The 26,567-nt window shown below is 28.8% G+C and overlaps 2 protein-coding genes across 4 annotated transcripts; one reads left to right on the forward strand and one right to left on the reverse strand.

Moving 5' to 3' along the window:
* The first annotated feature begins 11,280 nt into the window (after positions 1 to 11,280).
* On the forward strand, positions 11,281 to 15,194 carry LOC113862997. Its single transcript, XM_027496352.1, has 2 exons — positions 11,281 to 12,018; positions 12,760 to 15,194. Exons 1-2 carry the CDS (start codon positions 11,406 to 11,408, stop codon positions 12,957 to 12,959), a joined length of 813 nt encoding a protein of 270 aa, XP_027352153.1. The 5' UTR covers positions 11,281 to 11,405; the 3' UTR covers positions 12,960 to 15,194.
* Positions 15,195 to 16,510: 1,316 nt separating this feature from the next.
* Positions 16,511 to 25,769, reverse strand: LOC113861874. 3 transcript variants are annotated; one of them, XM_027494959.1, is made up of 9 exons: positions 25,466 to 25,714; positions 25,207 to 25,396; positions 23,690 to 24,058; positions 23,354 to 23,613; positions 20,523 to 20,664; positions 19,983 to 20,354; positions 19,735 to 19,866; positions 19,532 to 19,660; positions 16,511 to 19,419 (listed from the first exon to the last, which is right to left on the reverse strand). In XM_027494959.1, exons 2-9 carry the CDS (start codon positions 25,330 to 25,332, stop codon positions 17,134 to 17,136), a joined length of 3,816 nt encoding a protein of 1,271 aa, XP_027350760.1. In that variant the 5' UTR covers positions 25,333 to 25,396; positions 25,466 to 25,714; the 3' UTR covers positions 16,511 to 17,133. The 3 variants fall into 3 exon arrangements, with proteins under 3 accessions (XP_027350760.1, XP_027350762.1, XP_027350761.1); XM_027494961.1 differs by having other exon boundaries at positions 25,506 to 25,693; XM_027494960.1 differs by having other exon boundaries at positions 25,207 to 25,769.
* Positions 25,770 to 26,567: the final 798 nt, after the last annotated feature.

Below are 26,567 nucleotides of genomic sequence, written 5' to 3' on the forward strand. Positions count from 1 at the left end.
TCTCTCTTTCTCTCCCTCTCTCTCCCTCTCTCTCTCTCTCTCTATATATATATATATATATACATATATTTATTTTATTTTATTTCTAAAACATAAATCCCTGAATTACACGTACAAGATTTTGTTGGCGGATAAACGAGCTTCTGCAATTACGCCCGACTACCTAGGACACACATGCATGCAGTATATTACTGCGATCAGCTACAAAAGCTATAGATAGTGTTCCACGAGGAACGTCCTTTTAATTCGTTGAATTCCCGAACCCAAACGATGTACCATTTTGCCACCGTCAGCAACAGTACATTTACACGTTTGCATCTTTATTTCATTAGCCACTTGATAGTGCAACTAACCCATCAAGGGCTAACTACGTCAACATCAATGCATACAACAGAATTAATGCTAGCAACAAGTATACTCACTTACACACTGTTATACATATTAGAAAGAGTGTTGCTGGCTTTCTCTTACAGATATTATATAAACTTGTATAGAAGAGAGGTCATTTAATTTTTTAGTATCACAGCTTGAAGTCCAGTCCAGCCCAAAAGTGATTTTGGTGGTACCCTTCCTCCACAGAGCATCCCCACTTATTGATAAGCATCACTCTCACAGGTAACAAAAGCCTTGAGAAAGCTGTCACCCACCAACACCATAGGAGCATTTCAGCTACTTCATGAAACACAGTAAAGATTGGCCATAAGGAGCAGGACTCACATAATAATGATGAGTCCGATCAATCTTAACATAACCACGTGTTTGGTTCTGGATTTTATATACTTTGAACTCAAGTTTAACTTCCAGATAATGTGGATTTTTAAGAATTTAACGAGAATCCAGACATGTTGTGTTGAATCAGCGCGTCCTTCGTCACCTTGTTCGAAGTACAGAAGTAGGGCGCATTTCCAAATCAACTTGAGTCTGATCATTGAAGTATGCGAGAAAATGCGGTTTCCCTCTCCTTTTCATCTAGCATTTTCATGTACATGTTGTGCATCTGAATTGGCAGATCGCGAATGTAATGAACAACTCATGCTTCTGGCGGATTCATCAGAAGTTCATATCTCAGCAGAAGAAGAAGCCCTTCCCAAGCGCAGCATTTTGATTTTGTTGAGGAAATCAACAAGACTAATTATGAGCTTCAACATAAAAACTTTATTATTGCATTAAATTTGGAGTGACTCTCGCAATGCCGCCCTAAGTAAATGACGCCAAGTTGTGATAGCTAGAAAGAGACATGAAACAAAAATGAATATAAGTGAAGAAAGTTTAGCGTTTGATCTTTGTAGACAAACTGCAAGCAGAAAAGGATTGGCAATTTCAAATAAAAATAAAAGGATTCCAAACATAGTTGAGTTGAGTTAAAAATTATAATTAATGTATTATTAAATTATAGAAATTTCAGCTAACCAGCCTTTCCACCGCTTTCTTTGTAATTTTGAGAGCATGGGTAGTATGATACCTACTAAAACATTAGGAAAATAGTTCGTATACGTACATGTACTTGAACAGGGAAAGAAAAAGATAGGAGAGAAATGATAATATATAACAGATGATACAATCTAATAAAAAGAGAGATAAGACGTGTTGAATGAGATTTGATATTTTTTATCGAAAAAAATCAAAATTAATAAATATTATTTGTAAGAAAAAAAATGTCTGTTCAATATATCTCCTTTAGTAATTAAAAATGTTTAGTTTCTTATAATGGAGAAAAAAAAAAGCCGATCTATTCGAATATCCTCTACTTCCCTCCAATGGTAACTAAAAACTTTTTATTAAAACATGATGCATGATCAATATCAATGGGACATGACTTAGATTCTGTGATCAAACGCATGATTGCACCCAAACAAAATCACAATTCTTTTCTGACGTGCATTTGTTCATCATTATTAACTGTTAGTTACAAAAGAAAACTTTGAAATTTTTCAGTAATGCACAGGATCTTACTAGTATAAATTCTAAAAGAATGAAAATATCATGTGAAAAATGTTTCCCACAAAAGTTCACGGCCTTAAAAAATATATAACAAAGGGGGAAAAAAAGGAAGTGAGAGTGGAACAAAACAAAATTATTTTCAACTAATTAAATAATATTTTATACATGCTTTTTAAATGAATTATTGCAAGAGTCAATAGCTTTTAATAATATTTTAATTGATAATTGATTGTATAAGACATATTGAATTAGCCAGTACATTTTTATTGAATTTTGAAAGAATTGACAAATAAAAAAATAAAGAATAGGTGGAAATTATATGAATAATATAATTTATGATTAAGAATTTATCATTAACGATATAAGCAGCTGGGACCACACGGTATCGAAACAATTGGATGACTTTTTCGTATGTTGTAAGTGTATATTGTTACTTTAAATAAAAAAATTAAAAATTTTGTTTGTAGGATTTAAAAAATAAAAATAAACTACATGTAATTAAGATTTGACTCAAAAAGAAATATTTGAATACAAAAAAAAAATTAAAGTAAATAAAGCTGAAATGATTATTCAAAATATTAATAAAAATAAAAGAAAGTATAAATATAAATATATATATATATATATATATATATCATAAAATGAAATTTTGAAGCAATTAATAATTTAAGTATTAAACAGAAAAAATGTTAAATAACAATAGATTCATATATCATAAAAAATATAATAAAATTATCTTACATTAAAAAATTATTTATAATATTTGGATTGACTAATAAAAATAATTTTATCGTTTAAAGCATCTCGTATATTAAATAACGTATTTTTTATTTTATTATTTTTTATGAAAATTTAAACACATCAACTACTTGATTTTGTATTATTGTCGTAACCATAGGTTATAAGAGACTAAAGAAAGTTTTTTTTTTTTTTAAATGATTTTATAAATAAATATTTTTTTAAAAATAAAAGATTATTAAAAAATTTAATAGTCATTTACGTAAATAGAAGGTATTAATACTAAATAATAGTTATCTAAAATTAATCATATAAGCTTATTATAATTTTAAAAATATTTGTTTAATCCTTTAATAATAATTTTTTCTATTTTTACTTTCAAATGAAAATAATTTATTTACTAAAATAATTAATATTCTAGAAAAGAAAATATTTTATTTAAAAAAAACTCAAAATCACGTAATTTTATATAAAAAAGTTGGATAAACAAATTTTTTATTTGAAATTTATAATATTTTTAAAAAAATTATTTTAATATTATTTTTATTTTTAAAAATAAAATTATATTTTTTAAAATAAAAAATAGTGCAATTATACATGTTATTTTATGATAAACAATACAAAAATTGAAAGAAAATCATATATCCACATTGTAAATTGATGCAAAATAATGTACTAATTAATATAAGATATTTTAACTTATGAAAAATATTTGAATATATATTTTAATTTAAAATTTAATATTGAAAAAATTTTTATATAGCATAAAATATACATAAATTTCTTCTAACTTATTCATGAGTGAAAAGACAATGTAAATCATATATTTGTATCACAAAATATTGTATAGTAAAACAGTGAAATAAATTTAAATAATCAAATATTTAGTTATTTAATTTATTAAAGTGTTAAAAATATAACTTAAGATTTGTACAATATAAAATTAATTTATTTTTAAAAAAGAGAATTATTTAAAAAGAAATATATATTTAAATTACTTAGTAAAGATAATTATTTAATGAAATAAGTTGTAATATAACTTAATAATTTTTATTATATAAGGCTCAAAGTAATGTTGATATATAAATATTTTCTACAATTTATAGTATATACGAGTAAATACCTTACACATTGACATTACAAATTATTAAACTTAATTTAGTGACTTAATTTTATTTTAGTTAATAAATTAATAAATTATCTTTTGTTAATTAAAAGAAAGAAATATCTAAAAGAATATATTTTTATTAAATTTTAATTAATTTAAAAATAAAAATATGATTTAAGATAAATTTGTATTAATTATAATTAAAGAAATAAATATTTAAAATAATATATTTTTGTTAATAAAATGAGTATTTAACAAGTTAAAAATAAAATGTACTTTAATTTTTAAAATATTTATGTATTGTGTGAGTCTTTAAGTAATCTAGGTACACATAAGTTTCAATGATTTATCATGCATAAAAGTATGAATGATACACATTAATATTATAAATCATTGCATTAATAAAATAAAATAGTCTTAATTTAATTAATTAATTATATTTGATAATAAAATAGAAAAATATTTAAGAGAGTATATTTTAATTAATTAATTAAATATTAAAGAAAATATACTTAAACTAATAAAATATATAATTAATTGGAGATAAATATCATAAGTTTTAAAAATTTAATGTTATTTAATAATTTAATAAAAAAATATTTTAAATTATAAATTTTAGTTAAATAAAATAATTATATAATTAATTAATTTTAGAAATTTAATTTAATTTTTAAACATATTGATAGTAGATAAGACTTAAAGTAATATTAATATATATAAGTTTTAATAATTCAAAATACATGATGATAAAAAAAAATTATACATTAATATTATAAATTATTTTATAAATTTTATTTATTTATTTATTTGTTTTATAATCTTAAAATAAACTGTATTTTACCAATTATGAAATAAATATAAGTATAAATCAAATTATATTACTCTACAGTCTATATATAGATGAAATAACAATAATGGTAATAATAAACACATAAATAAAACAAATAAATAACTAAGAATGGAATATTTAATAAAAATTATAAAATAAAATTTTTTTATAATATTTTGAATTCATTTCATCATTGATGTTATCACTGAAAGAAAATTAAAAAATATAATAATAATTGTAACTTCAAGAAATTAGGAGAGGATGCATTATTAAAAAAATTGACAATTTTTTAGTTTTATTATTATTTACAGAATTAAAAATATTATAAATTTATAAAAACAATAAAACAAAATAAATTACATATTAAAATAAAATTTAATTAAAAAATTAATTTATTTAAAAAATTAATTCATAAATTTTAATTTTATTTTAAGACTTTGATCCTTTTTAAAGAAAACAAAAAAAATATTTTTTTCTTAAAATAAAACAAATAAAGTTACTTTTATATATATATAGCTAGAGTACATTATTATGTATAAAAGCGAAATGTTGGACATTTTATAAATTTAAATTCTCTTTTTTGAAAAATGGAATAAAACATGTATACGTCTTTTTACACGTATAACCGCTTACTTTGGTCATTTTATAATACATGCATTATATATTTTTATATAAAATAAGTTAGTATTCCTTTAATTAATTATGTAATTAAATGAATTTTTCAATTTCATTAATTATTTTAATTAACATTCAAATTTATTTAATTAAAATTAATTGTTATAAAATATTTAGAAACTAGCTATCATTAAAATAATGATATAAAAAAATTTATTTTAAATAATATCTATTTAAAATTTATGCTTTAAGTATATCATTTTAAAGGCATAATATAAAATCACTTGTAATAATATAAAGTTGTTTGTTAGAGATGTTTTGGATGTTCACCTGCAGTAAACATTGCAAAAAGTGTTAAATTTATCAATCCATAATTGGTATGATATTAGATATGAGTTATTGACTTATATTTGTGAATAAAATGTCATTCATTAAAATATTTTGAAAGTGGATGGAAAATCCAAAAAAATAACAATAAAATAATAATAATAATAATTCATATTTAAATTATGTAAAATTTTATAGATTCAATTTATTTTACAATAATTGTAATTAAACAGTTAAGTTAATAAAATTCATGATAAAAATAAACATATTGAAATGTTTTTTTTTTAAAGTTTGACACATAATATGTTTAATTAGGCATTTGATTGTATACTTTATACAATTACAATACTATTATTATTTGCAATAATAAAGTTATTAAAATAAATTTAAAGTTGTCAAATTGGTCTGTTTTAATTCACGTGAGTGAGTTAAGGTTCAAAAGTCTATAAAGTTAAAAAATTTATTATATAAAAAGTTTATAAGGTAAAAAGTCCACGTTATTAAATAGGATAAGAGCTAATTTATGAATCAATTATCTTTTAAGAAAATTATTTTAGTTCCCTATTTATAAAATAATCATATACTATCTTATAAAATAATTTATTAAAAATATTTATTTTACATAATATATTTTTTAATATAAACTTGTAAATAAATAAATTGTTTAAAAAATATTTTTTTATAATATTAAATATTTATAATAATTATTGTTATTAAATACTATTAAATAAAATATAATAATTTATTCTTAAATTAAGTTACATATTTATTTAATTTTAAACTATACTATTGATAAATATTAAATAATTATATCAATTTTTGTGTCAAAAGGCTAAAAATAAGTTTTAGCGCATTTTTTAAGTATTAATTATAAAATTTTCATGTTCTAGTATTTTTATATTATTACTTTTTTAATTTACTTTTATAAAATTATTAAAAATATTAAATATTTTATTTTATTTTATTTGTGAAAATCATATTTTTAATGTAATTTGTACAAACATCTCATGTTCAATAAATAAAGTTATAATAAACACATAAAGTTAATAACAAAAAGTAACATCGACTAAATTCATTGAGTCGATTAAATAAAAATTAATATATATATATATAAAAAGAATGTTACCATCTTGAGAAATGTAGATATAAAATACTTACAAATAAATTGCAGGACATGTTAGCAAGCATAATAAATTTATGGATACAAAAAGTAACTTGTAAATATAGTAAAAATTAATAAATATGCTTGCAAATAAAATGCGGGATATATTAGTAGGCATAATAAATTAGCAACAATCAGTATTCATATAAGGAAGAAACATGTTAGATAGTGTATTTGTTGTCAACGAGGTGGTGGATTATGCTAAGAGTTAAAAGAAAATATTTTGTGTTAAAAGTAGATTATGAAAAATTGTATGGTTCAGTAAATTGAAATTATGTTATATATGCTATGAAAGTTTGACTTTGTAAAGAAGTAGGTAAAGTGAATAGAGACTTGTATATATATGTGGTGGTCATTCATCGTTCTTAGTAAATTAGAGCTCCATGGAGAAAGTGACGATTAGTAGAGGCCTTAAACAAGACGATCATTTATCTCTTTTCTTATTTTTATTGGCAACAGAAGATTTGGGAGAATTGATGAGGAGTGTCATATCAAAAGGACTTTTTTTGGGAGTCAAAGTTAATGATGAACCTAAAATCTCATTGTTACAATTTGCAGATAATACTTTAATTATAGGCAAAGCTACTGAGCGAAATTTGTGGACGACAAAGATTATTCTACATAACTTTGAGCTTATATATGAGCTTAAAGTTAATTTCATAAAAGTTGTATTGTAGGGGTCAATGTGACAAACGACTTTCTAGATATTGCTTTCTAAATTGCAAGGTAGAATCTTTGTCTTTTCTTTATTTAGGCATCTATCTTAGCGATAAATTGGAAAGAAGACGTGCTTGACAAAAACTTATTAAGGTGCTTAGACGCAAACTAACATCTTGGAAGCACAAATACATTTCTATTGGGGGTAGAATAACACTACTTAATGTTGTTCTAAATAGTCTTCTAATACATTATTTATCTTTTTGAAAAATGTCACTGAGTGTCATCAAGGAAGTGGTGAAGATTATTCAACATCAGTTTCTTTGAAGTGGCGTGAAAGAATCGTAAAAAATAACTTGGGTTAAATGAGAAAGAATATGCATGTCAAAGAATAAGGGTGGTTTTGGTGAGAAATGTAAAATAGTTTAATTGAAGCTTGTTGGGTAAATGAGTTTGTAGAGATTTGAAATTTTCAAATTCATTATGTCATAATGTGCTACAGGCGTGGCATGGTTCATATGTTGTTATATTAGTTTCTTTGAAGGTGACTCATAATATTTCAGATTGGTGGAGGGATGTGATGTGGGTTTGTAAGTAAGCTAATAGATGGATAAATTCTAATGTTACATGAGTTCTTAGCAATGATTATTTCTTTAGTTTTTTTGGAGGAATAAATGGGTGAGAAATATTGCATTAGTGAATTCATATCCAAGGCTATTTTCAATAGTAACTAATAAGGAGGCACAAGTGGTGAACAATAGACGATTTGAAATGAGCCAATGGGTATGAAAAATTTATTGGAGAAGACAATTATTTTCATAGGAGAAGGATTTAAAATATTTGTGTGAGATTGTGGAAGGGAAAAAACCAAGAGAAAATGTGAATGACATGTTGATGTAAAAATGTAATGGTAATAAAGAATAAAGTATTCAATCCCCTTATCTCTACATTTATAATTTCTTTACTGCAAGCAGTGGTTTGGAGTTGTGTTTAGTGCAAACATTACTCAAAATTTGGAAGGTCAGTGCACTCAAAAAAAGTAGTGATATTCATGTGGCATTTGTTGCTTAATGCAGCTTCGGTGCAAAGAAATTTGACTAAATGCGATTTGACAATTCCATCAAACACTTGTGGGTTTTGTGATACCAAAGATGAGGATTTACTTTACCTTTTTTTTTTTTTTGGCATTGCAGTATTTCTATGACACTATAGTACATGGTATTCAAATAGTTTGGTGTCTATATATATTTACCTGAAAATTTGCATGAGTCATTGCAAGGGAGTTGTAATGGTGTGATTTGCAATAATATGGATAATTTGACTTCAGTAGAATAATATTCTCTTTAATAACGGCATGCTAAATGTCAGTGAAATGTTTAATTTTATTGAGTATCATTCTTAAAAGTAGCTTACATTAGAACTTTTGAAAAACTCGATTGTATATATGAATTGAATTAATAATCTCTTCACGTGTATTATTAATTCCTTTTAAAAATGTAATGGATTAAAGTACCCATTGTACTCTGATTTTATCTTTAATAAAAATATAAAATGTTGATGCTTAACAAAAAAATAAATATTTACAAATTTAACTTTTGTTTTATCTTAATTTTATAGAATATTTTTTTAAATTAAAATAACTTGTGCTTCTAAACTTTTATCTTAAAAGCTTAATATAAACTTTTAAACTCAATGCTATATATATATAAAGAAAATAAAATAATTATTAAATACTTAATTTATTTCACAATACTATAATATTAATATAACATAAAAAATATAAAATAAATTAAAACACATATTTATATATTACATAAAAATTGATAAATTAAATAATAATTTAATTTTTAACTTATTTTTTATTTATATAAATATTTATTAATTATTAAATTTTAAATATATATTAACAATTTTTTTTAATTTTTTTACAATTTTTTAACAAACAAATCTATTTATATCTATACGTCTATGTAAAATTTATTAAAAATAATTATTTAAAGTTTTATATATTTATATTTATATAAAAAATTAACTATATCATATATAAACTTAATTTATATTTGTATCATTAATTATTGTTATTTTAATGACATTTTATAAAATTTTCTTTTTATAATAATAAATCATTAACACACCATATTAAATTTGATTTAAAAATTAGATAAATATAAAAGGCAAAGTTAAATTTAATTTAATTTAATTTTATAGTATTTTTTAACATAATTATATTTGAAATTATTTTTTATGATAATTTTTTAATATAATTTAAAAATAATATGTTTTTATTTTTTAAAAATGATTTAAAATATAATTTTAAAATTTATTTAAATACAATTAATAAATATTATATCCAAATCACGTAATAGTTATTAATTACTCTTTAACTTAAATGTTTTTTTACTTATATTGGACCTTAGAATTTAAGTAAATTTATTAATTATAAGACTTTAAAAAATTTATATAATGAGTTAAGTAGAGTTGACTGAGATAAATTTATTTTTTATTACTTATTGCATTATTAAGAAAATAGATATTATATAACAACCATTTATAAATATTGCTACAATATAAATATCTCTCAACAATTTATACATCGTTGAGAGAAAATCGCTCTGAAATATATTAATTCCTGTGGTGAGTCCAGCATAGCGTAGAAGGTTCTCAACCCTTATATTCTTGGTGACAACTGACAAGTGTCAGCTGTATAAACATTTGTGTTTAAATGGACCTCAAATTTAAGATCCAACTCAATTAGGTTGCAGCTCGTTGACGTTCTAAGATTATTGGATTTGGGTTTTGGGCCTTAGAATATACAAACATTCCAACATGAATGCATATAGACAAATTCACTTTATTTAAGATTTATATGTATAAATATAAATAGAAGTCTTTTTATAATTTTTTAAATTGAAATATTTGTAAGGAGTTGGTTTTGTTTCTAATCATATCAAGTGATTCTTTTTATTTTAAAACTTTACTTTTAACTCAATGTTAATTTAAATTTTGATTTTTTCTAGTGCATTTTTAATTTAAACTTTATTTATTTTATTTTATTCATTGTTAATAATTATAATATTTTTTAAAAATATTAAATTTTAAAATATGTATATAATAAATTTTAGATTATTTATTTTAAACTTTTAATTTAGTACACTAAAAATTCACTGGCTAAAAGATAAAATAACCAACGTCTAATAAGCTTGAAGAGATGGCGATTATACGAAATAACCGATGTTCTAAAATATTAACATTAAAACATTTAAACATAAAGAAAAAATGTTTACAAAAAATTTAATAAAAAGAAAAACAATTAAATAACCATTAATTTTGAGTCGAGGATTTTATTATGTGGTATAATAGTATTCTTTTTATGGAATATTTTTCAACTCTTTATTATAATATATTTTTAGAAAAATAAAATAATTTGAACTCCTAAATACTAAATAATAATATAAGGTTAAAAAATTATTTTAAAAGCTTTAAATAATATATAAAACTTAAAGCAAATGTTGAAATAATATATGTAAAATTCAATTAAAATACTAATAGTTGTGAAGAGTTTGTATACTATTATTCAAGCATAAATTTTCATATAATAAAAACAATTTTAACTTTTAAAAATAATTATTTTAATGATATAAAACTTTATACTAATAATATATTAAACTCAAATTCATAATGTAATTTATATTAAGAATTTAACATAATTTATTCACTTGAAATTAGTCTTGTTTATATAACTCTAAAGATAAAGTACTTGTTGTGTAAAATCTTCGCTAATAAAAAAATAATACAAATTAGTTTTATCCACAAAAATTGAAATATTTGTTTAACAATACACCACAATACATAAATCAAAACTATCATTTTCATTTTAACGTATTAGTGGGTGACCTCAGACCTAAGACCTAAGACCCAAGACCCTAAGTTGTCTTCTGCTCTAATCCATTTTGTTTTTTCGACTTCGGTGCCACCGTTGGTTTGAAATTACTTTACCCTTCAACTTCTGAAGCTTGCTTCTTCCATCCATGAATTCACTCTCTTTGGGTTCCTTCGTTCTTATAAGCCCACCAGTATGCAAGTTCAATCCTCTTCTTCAAACGAAACACCAACCTTTTTCGCATACTCTCTGTGGCAATGGTCTCAATCTCTCTCCCATTTCTCTGACATCAAAACCCACTTTGTTGCGAGCCACAGACTCAAACACTGATGCCCCAGTTTCTATCCCTGAAGGGGCAGCATCTTTTGTTCCCATTGCAGAAATTATTGAAAAGGATTGGTCCCTGCTCGATAGTGGTGAACCCGGTCCGGAAGAGGAATTTAAGCGAAGCATCGAGCGAATTATATCTTCTGGGAAGGTTGAAGAGAGTTCGAGTGTTTTGGTTTCAACTGGGTCTGAAGAGTTTGTAGATTTCTTGATGGGGTCTACACCCTGCAAGTCTCTGTTTGTTGTACATGATTCGCTTCTGATATTGGCTTGTGTCAAAGAGAAATATGATAAGGTTAAGTGTTGGCAAGGAGAGATTTTGTATGTCCCGGAGAAATGGGCACCTTTTGATGTTGTCTTTCTTTATTTTCTTCCTGCGTTGCCATTCAAACTTGATGACATTCTGGTGTCTTTGGCTAAGAAATGTTCAGCTGGTGAGCTTTTTCTCTTCCATTTCGACAAGTCTTCAATTAGTTTCCTGTTGTAATGAAAATTTGTTGGTTCCTGTTGCTACTGTTCATTTCATTGCATATTGGATGGTAAGAAACACAACAAATCTGCTTCGGTTGTTTGTGGATTTATACTTTGAGAAATGCTAGTTAAAAACATTTTATATACTGGTCTATTTTTTAAATAGTTGAAGTACTTACTTCGTAAATTAACCACTTTTTAAGAATTGCTTTTAACTTTTTAAATATCTAATTAATCCTTAAAAGAATTCCTTGCAAGCATTACACTTTTTCTTATATTTTAGATGGGAACTTCATTCTAAAATATGAGCTGTCATTCTATTTACTTGTTCCCACACTGTGTCTCAAAATTTTCCTCTCATGAGTGTTGAATAATGTTTTTCTTCTAACTATTTTTTTGAAACATTGAGTAATTCTGCATTAAATCCATATGCTTCATGAAAAACATTCCTTACATGCTGTGTTTTCTAACCTATTTTTACACAAGCTCGTTATTTACTTATGACTTTTTTAAAATAAGATGATAAATTTTAAATATATGATTTTGTTTTACTAGTTGTATTTACACTTGACTTTATCACATAGAAAACTTGATGTATTCTTTTAGTGCTCCATACATTATTTACCTTATGCTTGCCTATTTTGAAGTTCAGCTCAGTGCTCCCAAGATGTTTTCTCCTATTTAATTTTGAATTTGACCTGTAGGTGGAAGGGTGATTATCAGTCATACCCAAGGAAGACAAGTATTAGAACAACAACGACAACAGTACCCAGAAGTAGTAGTTTCGGACCTACCTGATGAAACATCTTTACAAAGAGTTGCAGCTGCTTATTCTTTTGAAGTGGCTGAGTTTGTGGATGAACCTGGCCTTTATTTAGCTGCTTTGATCTACTCGGGGGCTTAAAAACTAGAGTGGGTGCATTTGAATACATAATTTGATCAGACTTTCTATATGGTGTTTGGCTTTATGACTGTTAGCTTAAATTTTTTGGGTAAAGTTATAAAATAATTTAATTTGATCGATAGGTGAGTTTTTCCCTCACTTGTAAAATCCATTGCATGGTATTTGGAAGGTTTTTTGTGTCTAAGTTGAATTTTCCATTCCACTTCAAACATTCCATTAGTCTAACAAAGCTCAACCAAGACCACCTTTCTCCATTCAACTCGAATCAAACCAACACCAAGATTCATCATCAAGCACTGCCATCCCCAATGGTAAAGACTCAGCATCCTCACCACCAAAACACATCCATATAAAAAACCACGATTCACCACCTTCTTCCCCACCAACAGAAGTTACTGGTTCTGCTATCAACATTCACGGAGATGTGGTGGCTTGCTAGACCTTGTGTTGGGATCTTACTAAGGAGGTCAACTAGCTCTAGTGGTTGAAGCCTGAAGGCTGGATGATGCAGTGACTAGCTTTCTGCCAGAGTTCCTTCTAGTTTGATCATAGAGCAAGGTTTATGATTTGATTTGGGGCTCTGAAGATGGTGATGGGTTTTCTTGTATTACAGGATGATAGTTCTAATTTTATGGTTGGGTTGGTGCTATGAGTTTTTGATTCCGTTTCTAGCTTGATGTGCTTCTAATGATCTGTGATTCACAGGGAAGGAATGGTCCCAAATGAGATGAATTTGCTTTTCCTAATGCTGGGAAATATGCTCTGGAGGTGAGGTGAGGTGAGAATGCTACATCTAGGTTTGGTCAATTACAAGGTTGAAGATGCGCTTCGGTGTCAATGCCACTTAAATTTGCTTCCATTGTGAATGAAAAAGGACTGAGGGTTTACATTTTTTTTTTCCTTTTTGGTCTGTGAAATCAAGACCTTTTAGTAAGGAAGCTCTCTTTGGTGAGAACATGGCTTTGGGGAGGATGGTGGCTTTTAGTGTTTTTCAATGCTAGTTTTTGTGTGGCTTTTGGAGTATAGTTTAAGTTACAAGTGCATCTTTTGTTTGAGGTTTTGATGGAAAGATAGTGGTGAGGTTCTTTGACGATGAACTTTTATGGGTTTGTTTTTGAGATTGGAGCATGTGGGAGGTTCTAGGTCTAAATTGATGGCGCAATTAGGCTTAGAGATGTGAGAACTTTAAATTGATGAGTTGATTAGGCTTAGAGATGAGATGAAAAATACGAAATTAGTGAGGCAATTACGCTTATTGTATATTTGAGAAGACGAATTGGGCAAGAAGATGAATCAAGAGAAGAAGAACGAGGACAAGGGGGAACATGGAAGAAGAGTTATGGATTTTTTGTCCCTTTTCTCAAACATTGTTCCATAATAGGGGAAATTAATTTAAAACCAACTGAATAATTTAATTTAAGTTAGAAAAAGTTACTTTGCATTACTAATTTGACATGCCATGTACAGGATTGTGTTAAGAAGCTGACCTATGTATTTGTTAAAACCACGAATGCAATTTTAATTGTTCAGAAGCTAATGTATCAATCACTAGTGAATTTGGAAGTTTATTCAAATTATTAGGTAATTCCCGAATACTATACTTAGTACAGTAAAAACAGAACAGTGTACGGTACGTAATCATTAAGACGTTGGATTAAACTTAAAATGTTATTAAACATGTTGGACTCTAGGAAGAGTGAGCTCGACTTTAGGATAAATTTCAACCCAGATGGGTCATGGAATTTCTTCAACAATATCTAGCATTAATGAAAAAATTAATGAAAATGTTACTCATAAAATATAAGTTAGTGTGTTAAAATAAAATTTAGAAGTTATTTACAAATAGACAATCAAATCTATTATTTAATTTAATAAAAGTCTAAAGAAGTGAATAGGATCTTAAATAATGAGTGATATGAAAAAAATTAAATGGAATGGAATAATGTAAAGATTTATATATAAACATAATATTTATTTAGATATGTTTGAATTACTTCTTTTTATAATGAAAATGTATATAATTCTATTCTGGTTTAGTATAGAATAAATTTTTAACTATAGAATTGATTTAATTGTAGATTATAAATTTATAAAGTATTTATTAAGCTGAAAGAAAATTTTATTCTATTATAATATAGTAAATTATCTCATATGGTTGTGAATATTGAATTTTAAAAGAACAATACAAGAAGAAAGTAAAAGTAACTAAAATGAGAATGTTAAGGCAGATATCCGAATACATAAAAAAGAACAAGATAAAAAATGATAATATATAAAAGAATATTAGATTAACATCTATAATGAAAAAGATGATTGAAAATTAACTAAAGTAGTTCAATCATAGAGAAGACCTTTGGAAACACTAGTAAGAAGAGTAGATTATATGACTCTGGTTGAAAGAGAGTCTGAAAAAGATTCAAAAAAATTTTAGACAAAATTATTAAAAAATACTTTTTAATCAATTAGGTTTTTGAATTTTTTTTAAGGAGTTTAATGACATTATGTGATTGATGTAGCTGATATTGTGGTTGATGTTAGTGTTGCTATTTGGTGGCTTTGTGACAGGAGTGTTAAAATGAGATAGTCCATCCCAATCTGTTTAAAAAATAAGCTAAATTTTGTAGTTTAACCTAATTAAGGATAGACTAGTAGGCTAATAAGCTAGCATGTCAAAGACTAGTGTAGGCCAATAGGTAATAAGTCAACCAACCTAAATTAACACACAAAAAATTACAAGAAATATTTAGAAAGTACTTTTATATTAATAAAAATTAACATTTATTTAATAAATAAATATTTTAAAAATTAAAAATTAGTTAGAAAGACTAACCCATCTCGGCATATCATTAACATACATTTTGACAAGTTAAAATGAGGTAGACTGAACAGAACAACAAATTCAAAACATTCAGCTTGATCTACCATTTTTAGCAAGTTAAGTGGGCTGACTTGTTGAACTAATCTTAATTTGACCCTCATTTTATTGTGGTTTCTAATTAAGCAAATTTTATTTAGTATCATCTGATATTAAAGTAACATTATCTTTTACCGTCATTATTAGCTTTCAATGTCATTGTGTTGTGTATGTTGCCTTTGTTAATGGTCTTTCTTCCTCTCTTTCTGAGGAATCTTAGCTATAATTTTATCTTTTCATTCTGAATGTGTTAGAGTGGTTTGCAATTAAAAATAATAATAAAATATTATCAAATTTTTTTTTAACTCATTTGTGATATAAATATATTTTGTATAATTTTATTTATTTTGATTTAAGCCATATAAATCACCTATTAAAGTAAGTTCAAGCACTACTAAAGTCGATTTAAAATTAAATTCTTAAAAATCATTTACTTTGAAATCTTGTTTAATAATTACAAAAATTTAATCTTAAAATTAAGTTCAAATAAATAATAATAGTAAAATTTTATTTTAAAAAATATTTATTATACTTTTTATCTCTAATATAATAATTTTTATAAAAATACTACTTTAATATGCTTAAAAATAACTTAAAAGACTGAAATTATTAATAATTTTCTCTAAAATTTTTCTTTAACTTTTCTCAATTCCTTTTTTCAAGATTAAAATCATACAAGCATTCTCCTCATTACATCCTTTAGTAACCACTATAAAACATAAAATCTCCACATCTAATTTCACTGTCCCTGCAAATTTTGCATGTCTCTACATGACAAAATCGTGAGATTCACATGAAAAAGAACTAAATTTGAATTCAGCATGTATTCTTTCCATCTGAAGAAAAAATAACAACCTCAGTCAAGCAAATGCTTTAATCATAATGACAATGTCAACTCAAAAACTCCAATACAGCTTTCACCATAGAGACTGCTTTGGTTTCAGTATGACAAAAAGAATTACGAAGAACAAATGCTTCATTGAAACTTTAGGGTGATTATGACCTCACACGCACAAGGAAAAAAGAAAGGACCATTAAAATACCACCACTCTCAATCTTTCCCTACACCCAAAAAATAAAAAAAATAAAAGACAATTAGGCAACAATTAACTGATAAAAAAAAAACTATACGCTAAGTTGGAATTTGCTGAAGGAAGCTTATTGTTCATCAAATTACAAGGTACTCAAATCTGCATTACCATATGTGAAGCTAGGGACTGGATTCCACAACAGCCACCTTATACTTCTCACTTTATCATTTTAGAAAATTGAAAACCTTAAGTTATTACTTGCTGCAAACAAGTTGTATTCCTCCATGATGGTAGTCTGTTTCTTATTGCATGCATGGACCTTTTCAACGTGATCTGCTGAACTTTCTGAGCTAAAATCTCCAACAGCACCACTATTTGAAGATGGAAGTGTCCGTTTAGAACTTGTTGAAAGGGCTACAGGTCCTCCAAAATGAAACAAGGAAAAGTCACTGTTATTCTCTAGTGACTTGGCAGAATTATCATGTCTACCTTCTCCATTTAACATGGATTTTTTGGAAATAGCTCCTGCTGGAGCAGTCCTTTCTGCGAAAGATCCATTAAGATGCTCTTGCAAAGATGCTGGCTTGGAAACTCGAGTCTGTTCCTCTGCATTTAAGATATTGGCTCTGGCAACAGGCTGATAAACTGGAACAGCAGGGTTGAATAAAGGCGTAGGTTGCTGTAAGGCTCCATATTGCAAGCAGAAGCGCGGGTCCTCATTTAAGCCATATCCAAGAGGGCCAGTATATAAATAGTGATTTGGATGCGGGAAGGGCATCAACCCATTAGTGGGAGCTGCCGGCCATGAAACTGGATTTTGATGGAAATAACTCATTGATGAAGGAACTTGAAACACTGGAAATTGTATATTTCGGTTTGACATGGGCGGGAGTATTCTTTGAGGTTGAGAACACACATTAGCAGTGGAAAAACCATTATCAAAATTTTGGGAAATTTCAACAGCAAGATTCCCCAATGCCTCACTTCTTGTACCATCCAAAGACGGACCAATCAGTGAGCTTGAACTTCTTGCCAATCCCTCACCATTTTCATTCTGGTTATTGTTCTCTGTGGCAACTTCATGACAATCAGACAAGACATTTTCCAAGCAAGCTGAACTGTCTCTTAATTCAGATTGCTGGCTAACATCTTCTGAATCTGATGTGGTCGATGATTCTGGATTTTCGCGGATTGATGAGGTTGTATTATTATCACCCTCACTTAAGCATGATGAGCAGTTATCAGAACTAAAAGTGCTACTCTGAGAGGGATCAGAAGAATTATTAAAGACAGAGCTTCCAGTTGGACATATTCCAGGTTCCTCAGAAGCAATATCTGTAGAGCTACAAGAACCTTCAGCTTCTACATGAAAATCATTATGACGGCTTTCATTCACTCTGCTTAAGCTTTTTGAATTACATTCCTCATCATCATTTTCACCTGAATCAACTGCTTCTCCACTAGATGACTTGATTACATCAGGCCGAACTCCTTGAACTTTAGTGGACCTCAAAACAACATCAGAGTCTGAACTACTACGAGGATATTTCTTTTGAGATTCCATAGGCTCCCACACTTTCCTTGATTGAAACAAATCCCTGTTTGGATAGTTCCCCATGATGATTTTGCTTTTGGTTCTTCCATTACTATCATGCATATAGTCTAATTGATTATTCTTACTACCACGATAAAATTGCTTCAATGCATCTGCAGATTCATCTCTTGTCTCCCGACTAACTCTAGTTGTAGAAGAATGTTGCTCAATCCTTATCTTATATTCGTTATTTGAGCTACAACTGCAAGAATGAATGTCACATCTGTCATTTGCCCGATTCTTGGAACTATAGAACTTCTCATTATACTTAGAACCAACATTTCGACCATTGGCTTTTGTAGGGACATTTATTCTTGATTGCCTATTCAATCCATTGATTACCCTGGAAGATGTCACAAAACTTTCTCCATAATACCTTGGCTCAGATCTGCCAACCATCACATCATTTTCTGAAGCAACTGCATATCGGCGTCTGTCAGACCACTTCATAGGCATATCCAGTTGAAATTCTTTCTTACATCTTAGTCTTCGATAAGAAAGCGTTGATTGTTCAACTGAAGACTGACCTGTCTCGTCTTTTGTATTTGAAATTTCTTCATCACATTCATCATAAGAGAGGTCTTGTGCTTTCAAAGTACCACATTCACTGGAGAATTCATCATCTTGGATGTGAGGTGAATCATCCCTCAATACATTACTTTCATCTGTTTCAGTAAGTGAATTCCTGCAGCTAACATGATCATTTTGCTCCACATTAGCAATTGCAGACAGCTCTTCCTTCAAAATTTCAGGAGAACAAAAAACATCGTTTGATTCAGAACCCCTTTTCTCTTTATCTTTTTCTTTTCCTTTTAGTCTTTCCTTCCTCCTAAGTTTTTTCTCCCTTTCCTTTGTCCTTCTCCTCTCCTTGCGTTCTTCTTCTTCACGTTTTTCCTTTTCTTCTTCTTCAAGAAGTTTCATCTGTATACAAAATCATATAATTGGGATTTAGGAAGTGCAATTCCAAGATAGAAACAAGAGCTTTTTCCCCATTCCCAACAGTCATTTTTCCTGAAGGCATAATAACTAAGACCTGCTTTTCTAATGTAATGATTTCTTTGCATGCTACATGCACTCGTTCCTCCAGCAATTTCAGTGCAAGACAAACGAATATGCTGTGTGCATTTTGGCGTGCTGTTCCTTCTCTGAAAGCCTTTTCAACCTGACAGGATAACACACAGTCAGCAATAGAACAAAACAGATAGATGCAGAAAATAATATCAATGCTAAACATGCCTGTTCTTTAAAAATAACAGTAGCAGCATCAAGGAGAAATTCTCTAGCAAGTTCGGGGCTTTTTGCATGTTTTTGGGGACGGGAGCATTCTCCATCAAGCTCATTCCCATCTTTGTCAATTGATTCATCATCCTGAAAATATATATTATAAAACTTAGTCTGAGAAATTCATTATGAATAATTATCAAAATAAAATGAACTACGGATAATTAACAAGGAGGTCTATTTTCTTAGTGCACTTATATAACCTCTTCTTCCTCTGCCTCTTCAGCATGCTCAAAGAATCTTCTAATACTTTCCCCTTTTGTCATTGTAACATAACCATCTCCTACAATTAACCTGCAATGTACACACTGTTGACCCTTCAATGAATGAGCTTTAACAGAAAGTTCAGTACAGCGTCCATCTAATCTCCAGGCTCGAAGGGTGATGAAGCATGCACTCAAACCAGCAAGATCCAGGCCACTGGCTTGAACACATCCATTCAATCCAACATTTTCAAATTCTAAAATGTCATTCTTTCCCTCAGTTGTCCCCACAGCCCACTCAAAGTGATGATAGGTTCCCGAAGCATCAGCAAATGTCTGACGCCAATCAGCTTGAACTGAGTCATCAGATACCTAATAACAAAAGCAAATGGATTGATGTTGTGTAAGGTAGAACTTGTACTCTAGTTCTCAATGGTAACTTGATAAAACGATCTTGTCATGCAAATGATACTTGGTACACTCTTCGTCTGAAATCTCAATCACCATAGATTTTACAGGATAGAAATGTGAAAGTCAGACCTCATACTGAAAGGCTGAATCAGCAACACAAAACCAGCTGGTGCAACGAGGTTCTCTGCGCATGCGCTTTAGTTCTTTTAGTTCCTTGAATTCCCGAATAACATTTCTTCTACAATCTCTGCAAAATCTCTTGCTATCAAACCTGATAGATATGGTAAATCATTAGTAAAAACAAAAGCCTGGAATCTCCTTAAAAGTGTACATTTAAGTAGATGTATAAAGGGTAAGAACAATCTCACTAAATACTATAATACTGCTTAGAAACAGTTTCAAATGATGACAAACTAGATTCAATCAGACTAGGAATAAAGGAGTAAACATTGCTTTTATGTATTTCTGAAAGAGTATTAGAACAAAATGTTGAAAATAAATGACAAAAATAAAAACAAATCTATTTCTCTAGTCTGACACACTAATTCTAATAGCAAAACAACCCACTTGATTATAGAAAACAGCAAGTTCTCTAACCAAGTACAAGGATACAACAAGCCAGCACCAGATACAATGTGGGAAATTTTAAATAAACAGTATGGAACATAAGGCTTCATGAATATCCTTTGTGAAAGACCATGGAACTCTAGACTCCAGAGACAAACACTAACAGAAAGTGTTAAAAAACTGGTAATGACATGCAAAAAGCTAATAGTGCAGTGAATCTGTTACAATATTTTCCTATTGATATCAGAAAGATAAAGTCAATATTCTAATCTACCAAGGTGCCTATGTCGCAATCACTCTGGAAGTGCAGAAGCATTGTCCTATTTCTTTGTCTTTCTCAACTCAAATTCCATTAATTACAGATCATATTACACACACTCCATTGTGTTTACCTTTCAACAAACCTTCTTACAAACAACATCCCCATCACAAAGAGGCCAGTGAACATTGATGTGTTGGCTAAATTATTGTCTAAAACCTCAACAAAAATCAGTAATCACCATTTGAGCAGAGAATGCTGTCTGTTTCAATTCTAACAACAGCTTGCCTGTTGATTTATCCTCAATAATTGTGTGAAAACAACTCTTATACAGCATAATGGTTTTTTATCTAATTGACCATGTCTATAGTCCACAAAGTCCCAAGTATTTAATTGTCTTGTCTCTAACTAAATCATCTTTTCTTATCTAAATTACTTGTGTATCCAATCCATATGTCCCCTGTATCCAATAGCCTGAACCTTAAAGTCAATGTTATAGTAGTCAATCCCAAATAGCTGCACAGAGCAGCCGCCCCAAAAAATGCTATAACGGGATTACTGCTATTTTGAAGACAGTCAAAAGAAGGAAGAAAAATAGATCAAAGAGCATTCAATCACTGGAAAAAAACTCTAATGCAAATGGTTTCACCAAAAAAATATCTCACTATCATTAGAAAAAGTCTACATCTTATCAGAAATAGCTTGGGTTACACTAGACATAAAGAAGACAACCGAAAAATGTTTTGCTCATGTTAGAAATAAATTGGGTTTTGCAGGAGATGAAAAAGATGACCGAAACTTGGTTGGAAATGGTGACTTGCACCAAAAAATTATGCTAGATATGGAGGACAAAGCAAGAATACAAGATAATAAAGGAGGTAGGGTTCGAGACAGAGAAGCATTCCAACTTTCAAAAATATAAAAAAGGGGTGAAATCTCAAGATTTCTCCCTTTAAAAAGCATTCCAACTTTTTGAAAGGGAGGCAAACTTGCCCTTTTGCACTTGTTTGACATATAAAAAGGGGACAAAATCCCAAGATTGTCCCCTTTAAAAAGCATTCCAACTTTCAAAAAGGGAGGGAAAAATTGTCCTTCTGCCCTAAGATGAAATAATTGCTTCTAGGGCTGGGATTTGCTCTGCTTTTTGCCCAATTCACAGCGTAACAACTGTTACAGTAAAACACAACGCAACAGCGATGGAATTGCAGCACCCAGCCGCTCTGCTCCGCACCTCCGCAATAGTGGCCGCCATAGCTGCTATTGACTACTATATGGTCATTACCATAAATAAAGGTTGTCCTACAAATCTATAACAGTCTGAATTATTTCGGTTATCATGATGTTTACCTAATAGCACAAACTGCAACTATGTTGGGTAATGGTTTTTAATCAAGCCATATCTAAACTATTATAAACAAGATTAGACCAAAATCTTCAATATCAGATGGATCTGGCAAGAAATAGATTCATCCTTTGGTTGACCCTGGGGGCTGCTTATGAAAGCAGACAGAAAATAGGCATATCCAACAAAGAAGAACTGAAGACACGTCACCCCACTGATACACATATAAGAAGCAATTGTCCCCCATACAGCCTATCCTTGACAATGTTCTCATTTTTCAACTTAAAAATCCATGAATCACTACAATACTTCTCATTATCAAAAAGAACTATGCAACACAAACCTTTCCATTAATACACCATTTTTTACTCTTCATTTACTGCATCTGTATTCTGTAGTATGTTGCTAAAACATTTTTTTAACTTCATGGCTATGATAAAAACCCCTGTTCATATTTTTTGCATCAATTGTCCTAGAATCCAACATATAGTCGATTACAAATCAATTGTATATAGAGGGTAAAAATATCAAACCCACAAAATCTTTATTTTCTCTCATTTTCCACCTAACACTTTAGGGATGCAAAATAGATAACTTGGATCCCACAAAGATAAGCTATACTCAGGAAATTTATGTTAAACCTTTCAAAGGCATGTTACTTATTCTTATTCTTCGCATATCAATTTTAACTGTGTGATTAATTTCAATATTAGCATTTATATTATTATTAATATCAATATTCACTTATCTAAGGCTTAACACAGTGCTAGGAATGCACAAATAGATAGGCACCTGTACATAAGCCTCTCAATAAAATCTTCTTCTTTCATTCTTAGAAGAGAAAGCCGAGTCTCCTCTCCCAGTGCTGACCAAAAATCCACTAGAGTATCACACGAAAGTCGGGCAGTGTGCAGGGCACATGTTTCTCTTGTCCCATGTCCTCTGCCATAACTGACTACTCCTTGGCTAATCCAACCACGGCCTCCCCCACCACAGGCATCAGGATAAAGCAATTCTCTTTCCCGCTCCCTTGCACGTGCCCCATCAAAGACCTAATGTGTAAAAAAGTTTAGCTATCAAAGAGGGAAAAGAATGGACAAGGATCCAATATGTATGAGCAGCACTTACAATTTGCAGTCCTTTCAGAGACTTCGAATACAAGTAGCAGTTCATAAGTGTTAATGAACCATCACGTGCTGTAGTCAGACCTCCCCAAGGATGGACAGATGGATCTTGAATTTCATCTTGACATCCACTGATAATGCTTGATGCATCATTATTTTGTTTTTTCAAACCTCCAGGTCTGTTGCAAGGAAAGTGAGCATCCACTCCTTCCTGTTGCAAAGATTTTCCATACATGGCAATCTGCAAAAAACCTTCTAGAAGCAACCCATTGCACCTGGAGCAGTACATATTTTTACGAGCTTGCTCAAAAAGGGATTGTTTGTCTATCCTCAAAAGTTTCTGCCGAGACTGTGAAGACAGCTCACTCCAGAACTGCAAATGTAAAACACCAATAAGAGACAAGGTATGCACATCTAGCAACTTTATTGAGACAACAAGATCAACATGACCTAGGTCAATACTCAATCTCTGTGAAATAAAGTTTTCAGTTGTGGCCTACAACCACAATTGCAGCCATAATATTGCAATTATTTAGGTCTATACGATAGCATCCGCTGCATTTATCCACAATTTCCTGCTATATTTTCAATTGCAATATAACCACAACCACGACTTCAAACACAATTTAAAACCTTTGCTATGAATTAATATCAATTCCAATCAATGCTCTTTCCTTTTTCCCCCCTTATTCCCATAATTTTGATAGTTGCTCACTATCATTGATAGGCAAGGAAGCCATACATGACAAGGACAAAGATATAATGCAAAATAGACAAGGGAATAAGAAATTTTTTTCAAACCATAGGAGGAAATGACAGGTAGAAAGGGTATAACATATAAAAATAATGAAATATTAACACAAAATAAATCCTAAAAATTAAGATAGAGATAATAATGTTTCAAAACTCAACACTGAATCATTGCAGAAACAAAAATAATATTATCTATCCCATTTTAGCGGTGTACCATACTAATTGGTATTAAAATTTAAATAAACAAATAAATAAAAGCGAAAACGGTAGGAATGTAGGATACAAGTACAAGTATTCAATACTGCCCGACACTGCCACATGTCCAATCCCCGTATTTTAAAAACAATTTTGAAGTTAGGGGAATTTCTTATTAATAACCCATTGCCTCAGCCAGCAAAGTATCATCAATGTCAACCTTGAGGAAAGCAATGCTTGCAAAATTGGTAAACATTGTTCAATCGACAACGAAAGAAAAATTAAACAGAAATGTTAGAAACCCCATTTAACATCAGGTTTTGTTATTTTACAAAGCATAAAAGTAAAGATATGAAAGAGTAAACTGAATGACATTCATCAATCACAAAGACACCGAAATGATAAATTCAATCCCCAAGAAACTAATCAAAGAATTATTTCAACTGTAAGATCCAATATAAAGGCAATCAAATCATCACTGTTAACACAATAATCAACACAAAAAAGGGATCCAGCGGCAATCGAAAAATCAATACTGAAAAAATTATAAAATATAAAAGAAGAATCCAGTACCTTCTGGAGCTGATTGTAGCTAACGTCGTCGGAATTCTTAGACCAGAATCCATTGGCAGAAAGTGAGTAAGGCAGCGTCGATGAACCATTAGTGAATTGTTCTTTCCTTTGCGCTAATCCTGGCATTTTTCAAAACTCCGCGAGATTCATTCGCCAATGCTTCCTCCGTTCATTTCAATTTTAATCGATTCTGAGAAATTGAATTCAATCAGATGAGAAAAAAAACAAGGATGGATTAATTAAACGAAACCGGCAATACCAGATAGATCGAAATGGTTATCGCTATATTGAAACCGAACCGAAAGACGGATTGGGCGGAATGAAGACGCAACGGCGATCGAAGAGGTGCGAGAATTGAGTGCGAGAGAAAGAGATAATGGAGGTAAGGGTTTTTGATTGATGCGGATGAAGACGGAGACGATGAGATTTGGAGGTGTGAGCGACTGCGTGTGTGAATGTGTTTTGTGGAGAAAATGAGGGAGAGAAGGATTTGGTATTTTGGTAAATTGAAATGGAAATGGTAATAGAAAATGGTTGCTCTCTTATAAGGCGCGGTTAAAACTCAAAAGCAACAAAGCCCATTGTATGTTGCTTATCAACAAGGATTTAGGCCCTCAGCCAAAAACACTATACCCTGGTTACATCCGTGGTTTTTATAATAAACAAAAAATTATTTTGTTAAAACTAATAATAAAATATAGATATATATGATAAATTTATATTATAGTTTAAAAAAATTGATTAAAATATATCAACAATATAAGAATATATATTTTCATTTAATTATAAATCGTTGTATTAAAAAGAATTATTGTTATTAATTTGAAAGTTATATATATTGTGTCTTGTAATAATTGAACATTGTAAATAATATTTACCATAACAATGTACCACAATTAAACTTTTATAATAATGTTTATGATATTTAATAGTCAAATTGGTAGCTAATATATTAAATAAATGATTTATTATTACAAATATCATATCAAATAAGAAAGTTAAAATATAAATTTAATTTCTACATAAAAAATTACAGTTTAGTTCCGACATTAATAAATATTTTTTAATCAGTTCTTGTTATTTAATATGTGTTAATAGTGTTAGACGGAGGGACTAAAACATTAAAAAAATCATAAGAATTAAAACATATTTTTTTAATTATAGGCACTATCTTGTCTCTTGACTAAGGAAAAAAATTTACTTTATTTTATAAATTTTATTAATTTTAATCTTTAAAGTTGAATTTAAATATCTCAAATTATAAAATTTTCATTAAAAAATATTATTATAATAAATATTTTTTTAATAAAAGTTTACTATATTTAGTTGTTTAAACTTAATTTTAAGGATTAAAATTAATA

Source organism: Abrus precatorius, unplaced genomic scaffold (assembly GCF_003935025.1).
Source record: "Abrus precatorius isolate BTA unplaced genomic scaffold, Abrus_2018 Scaffold3, whole genome shotgun sequence".
NCBI classification, from domain to species: domain Eukaryota; kingdom Viridiplantae; phylum Streptophyta; class Magnoliopsida; order Fabales; family Fabaceae; genus Abrus; species Abrus precatorius.

Coding starts and splice junctions, on each gene's coding strand:
- LOC113861874 (XM_027494960.1), bottom strand. CDS start 25,332: ATGCCAGGATTAGCGCAAAGGAAAGAACAATTCACTAATGGTTCATCG. Junction 19,867..19,982: donor AAGAGGCAGAGGAAGAAGAG/GTTATATAAGTG, acceptor ATATATTTTCAG/GATGATGAATCAATTGACAA. Junction 19,420..19,531: donor TCATTACATTAGAAAAGCAG/GTCTTAGTTATT, acceptor TTTTGTATACAG/ATGAAACTTCTTGAAGAAGA.
- LOC113862997 (XM_027496352.1), top strand. CDS start 11,406: ATGAATTCACTCTCTTTGGGTTCCTTCGTTCTTATAAGCCCACCAGTA. Junction 12,019..12,759: donor GGCTAAGAAATGTTCAGCTG/GTGAGCTTTTTC, acceptor TTTGACCTGTAG/GTGGAAGGGTGATTATCAGT.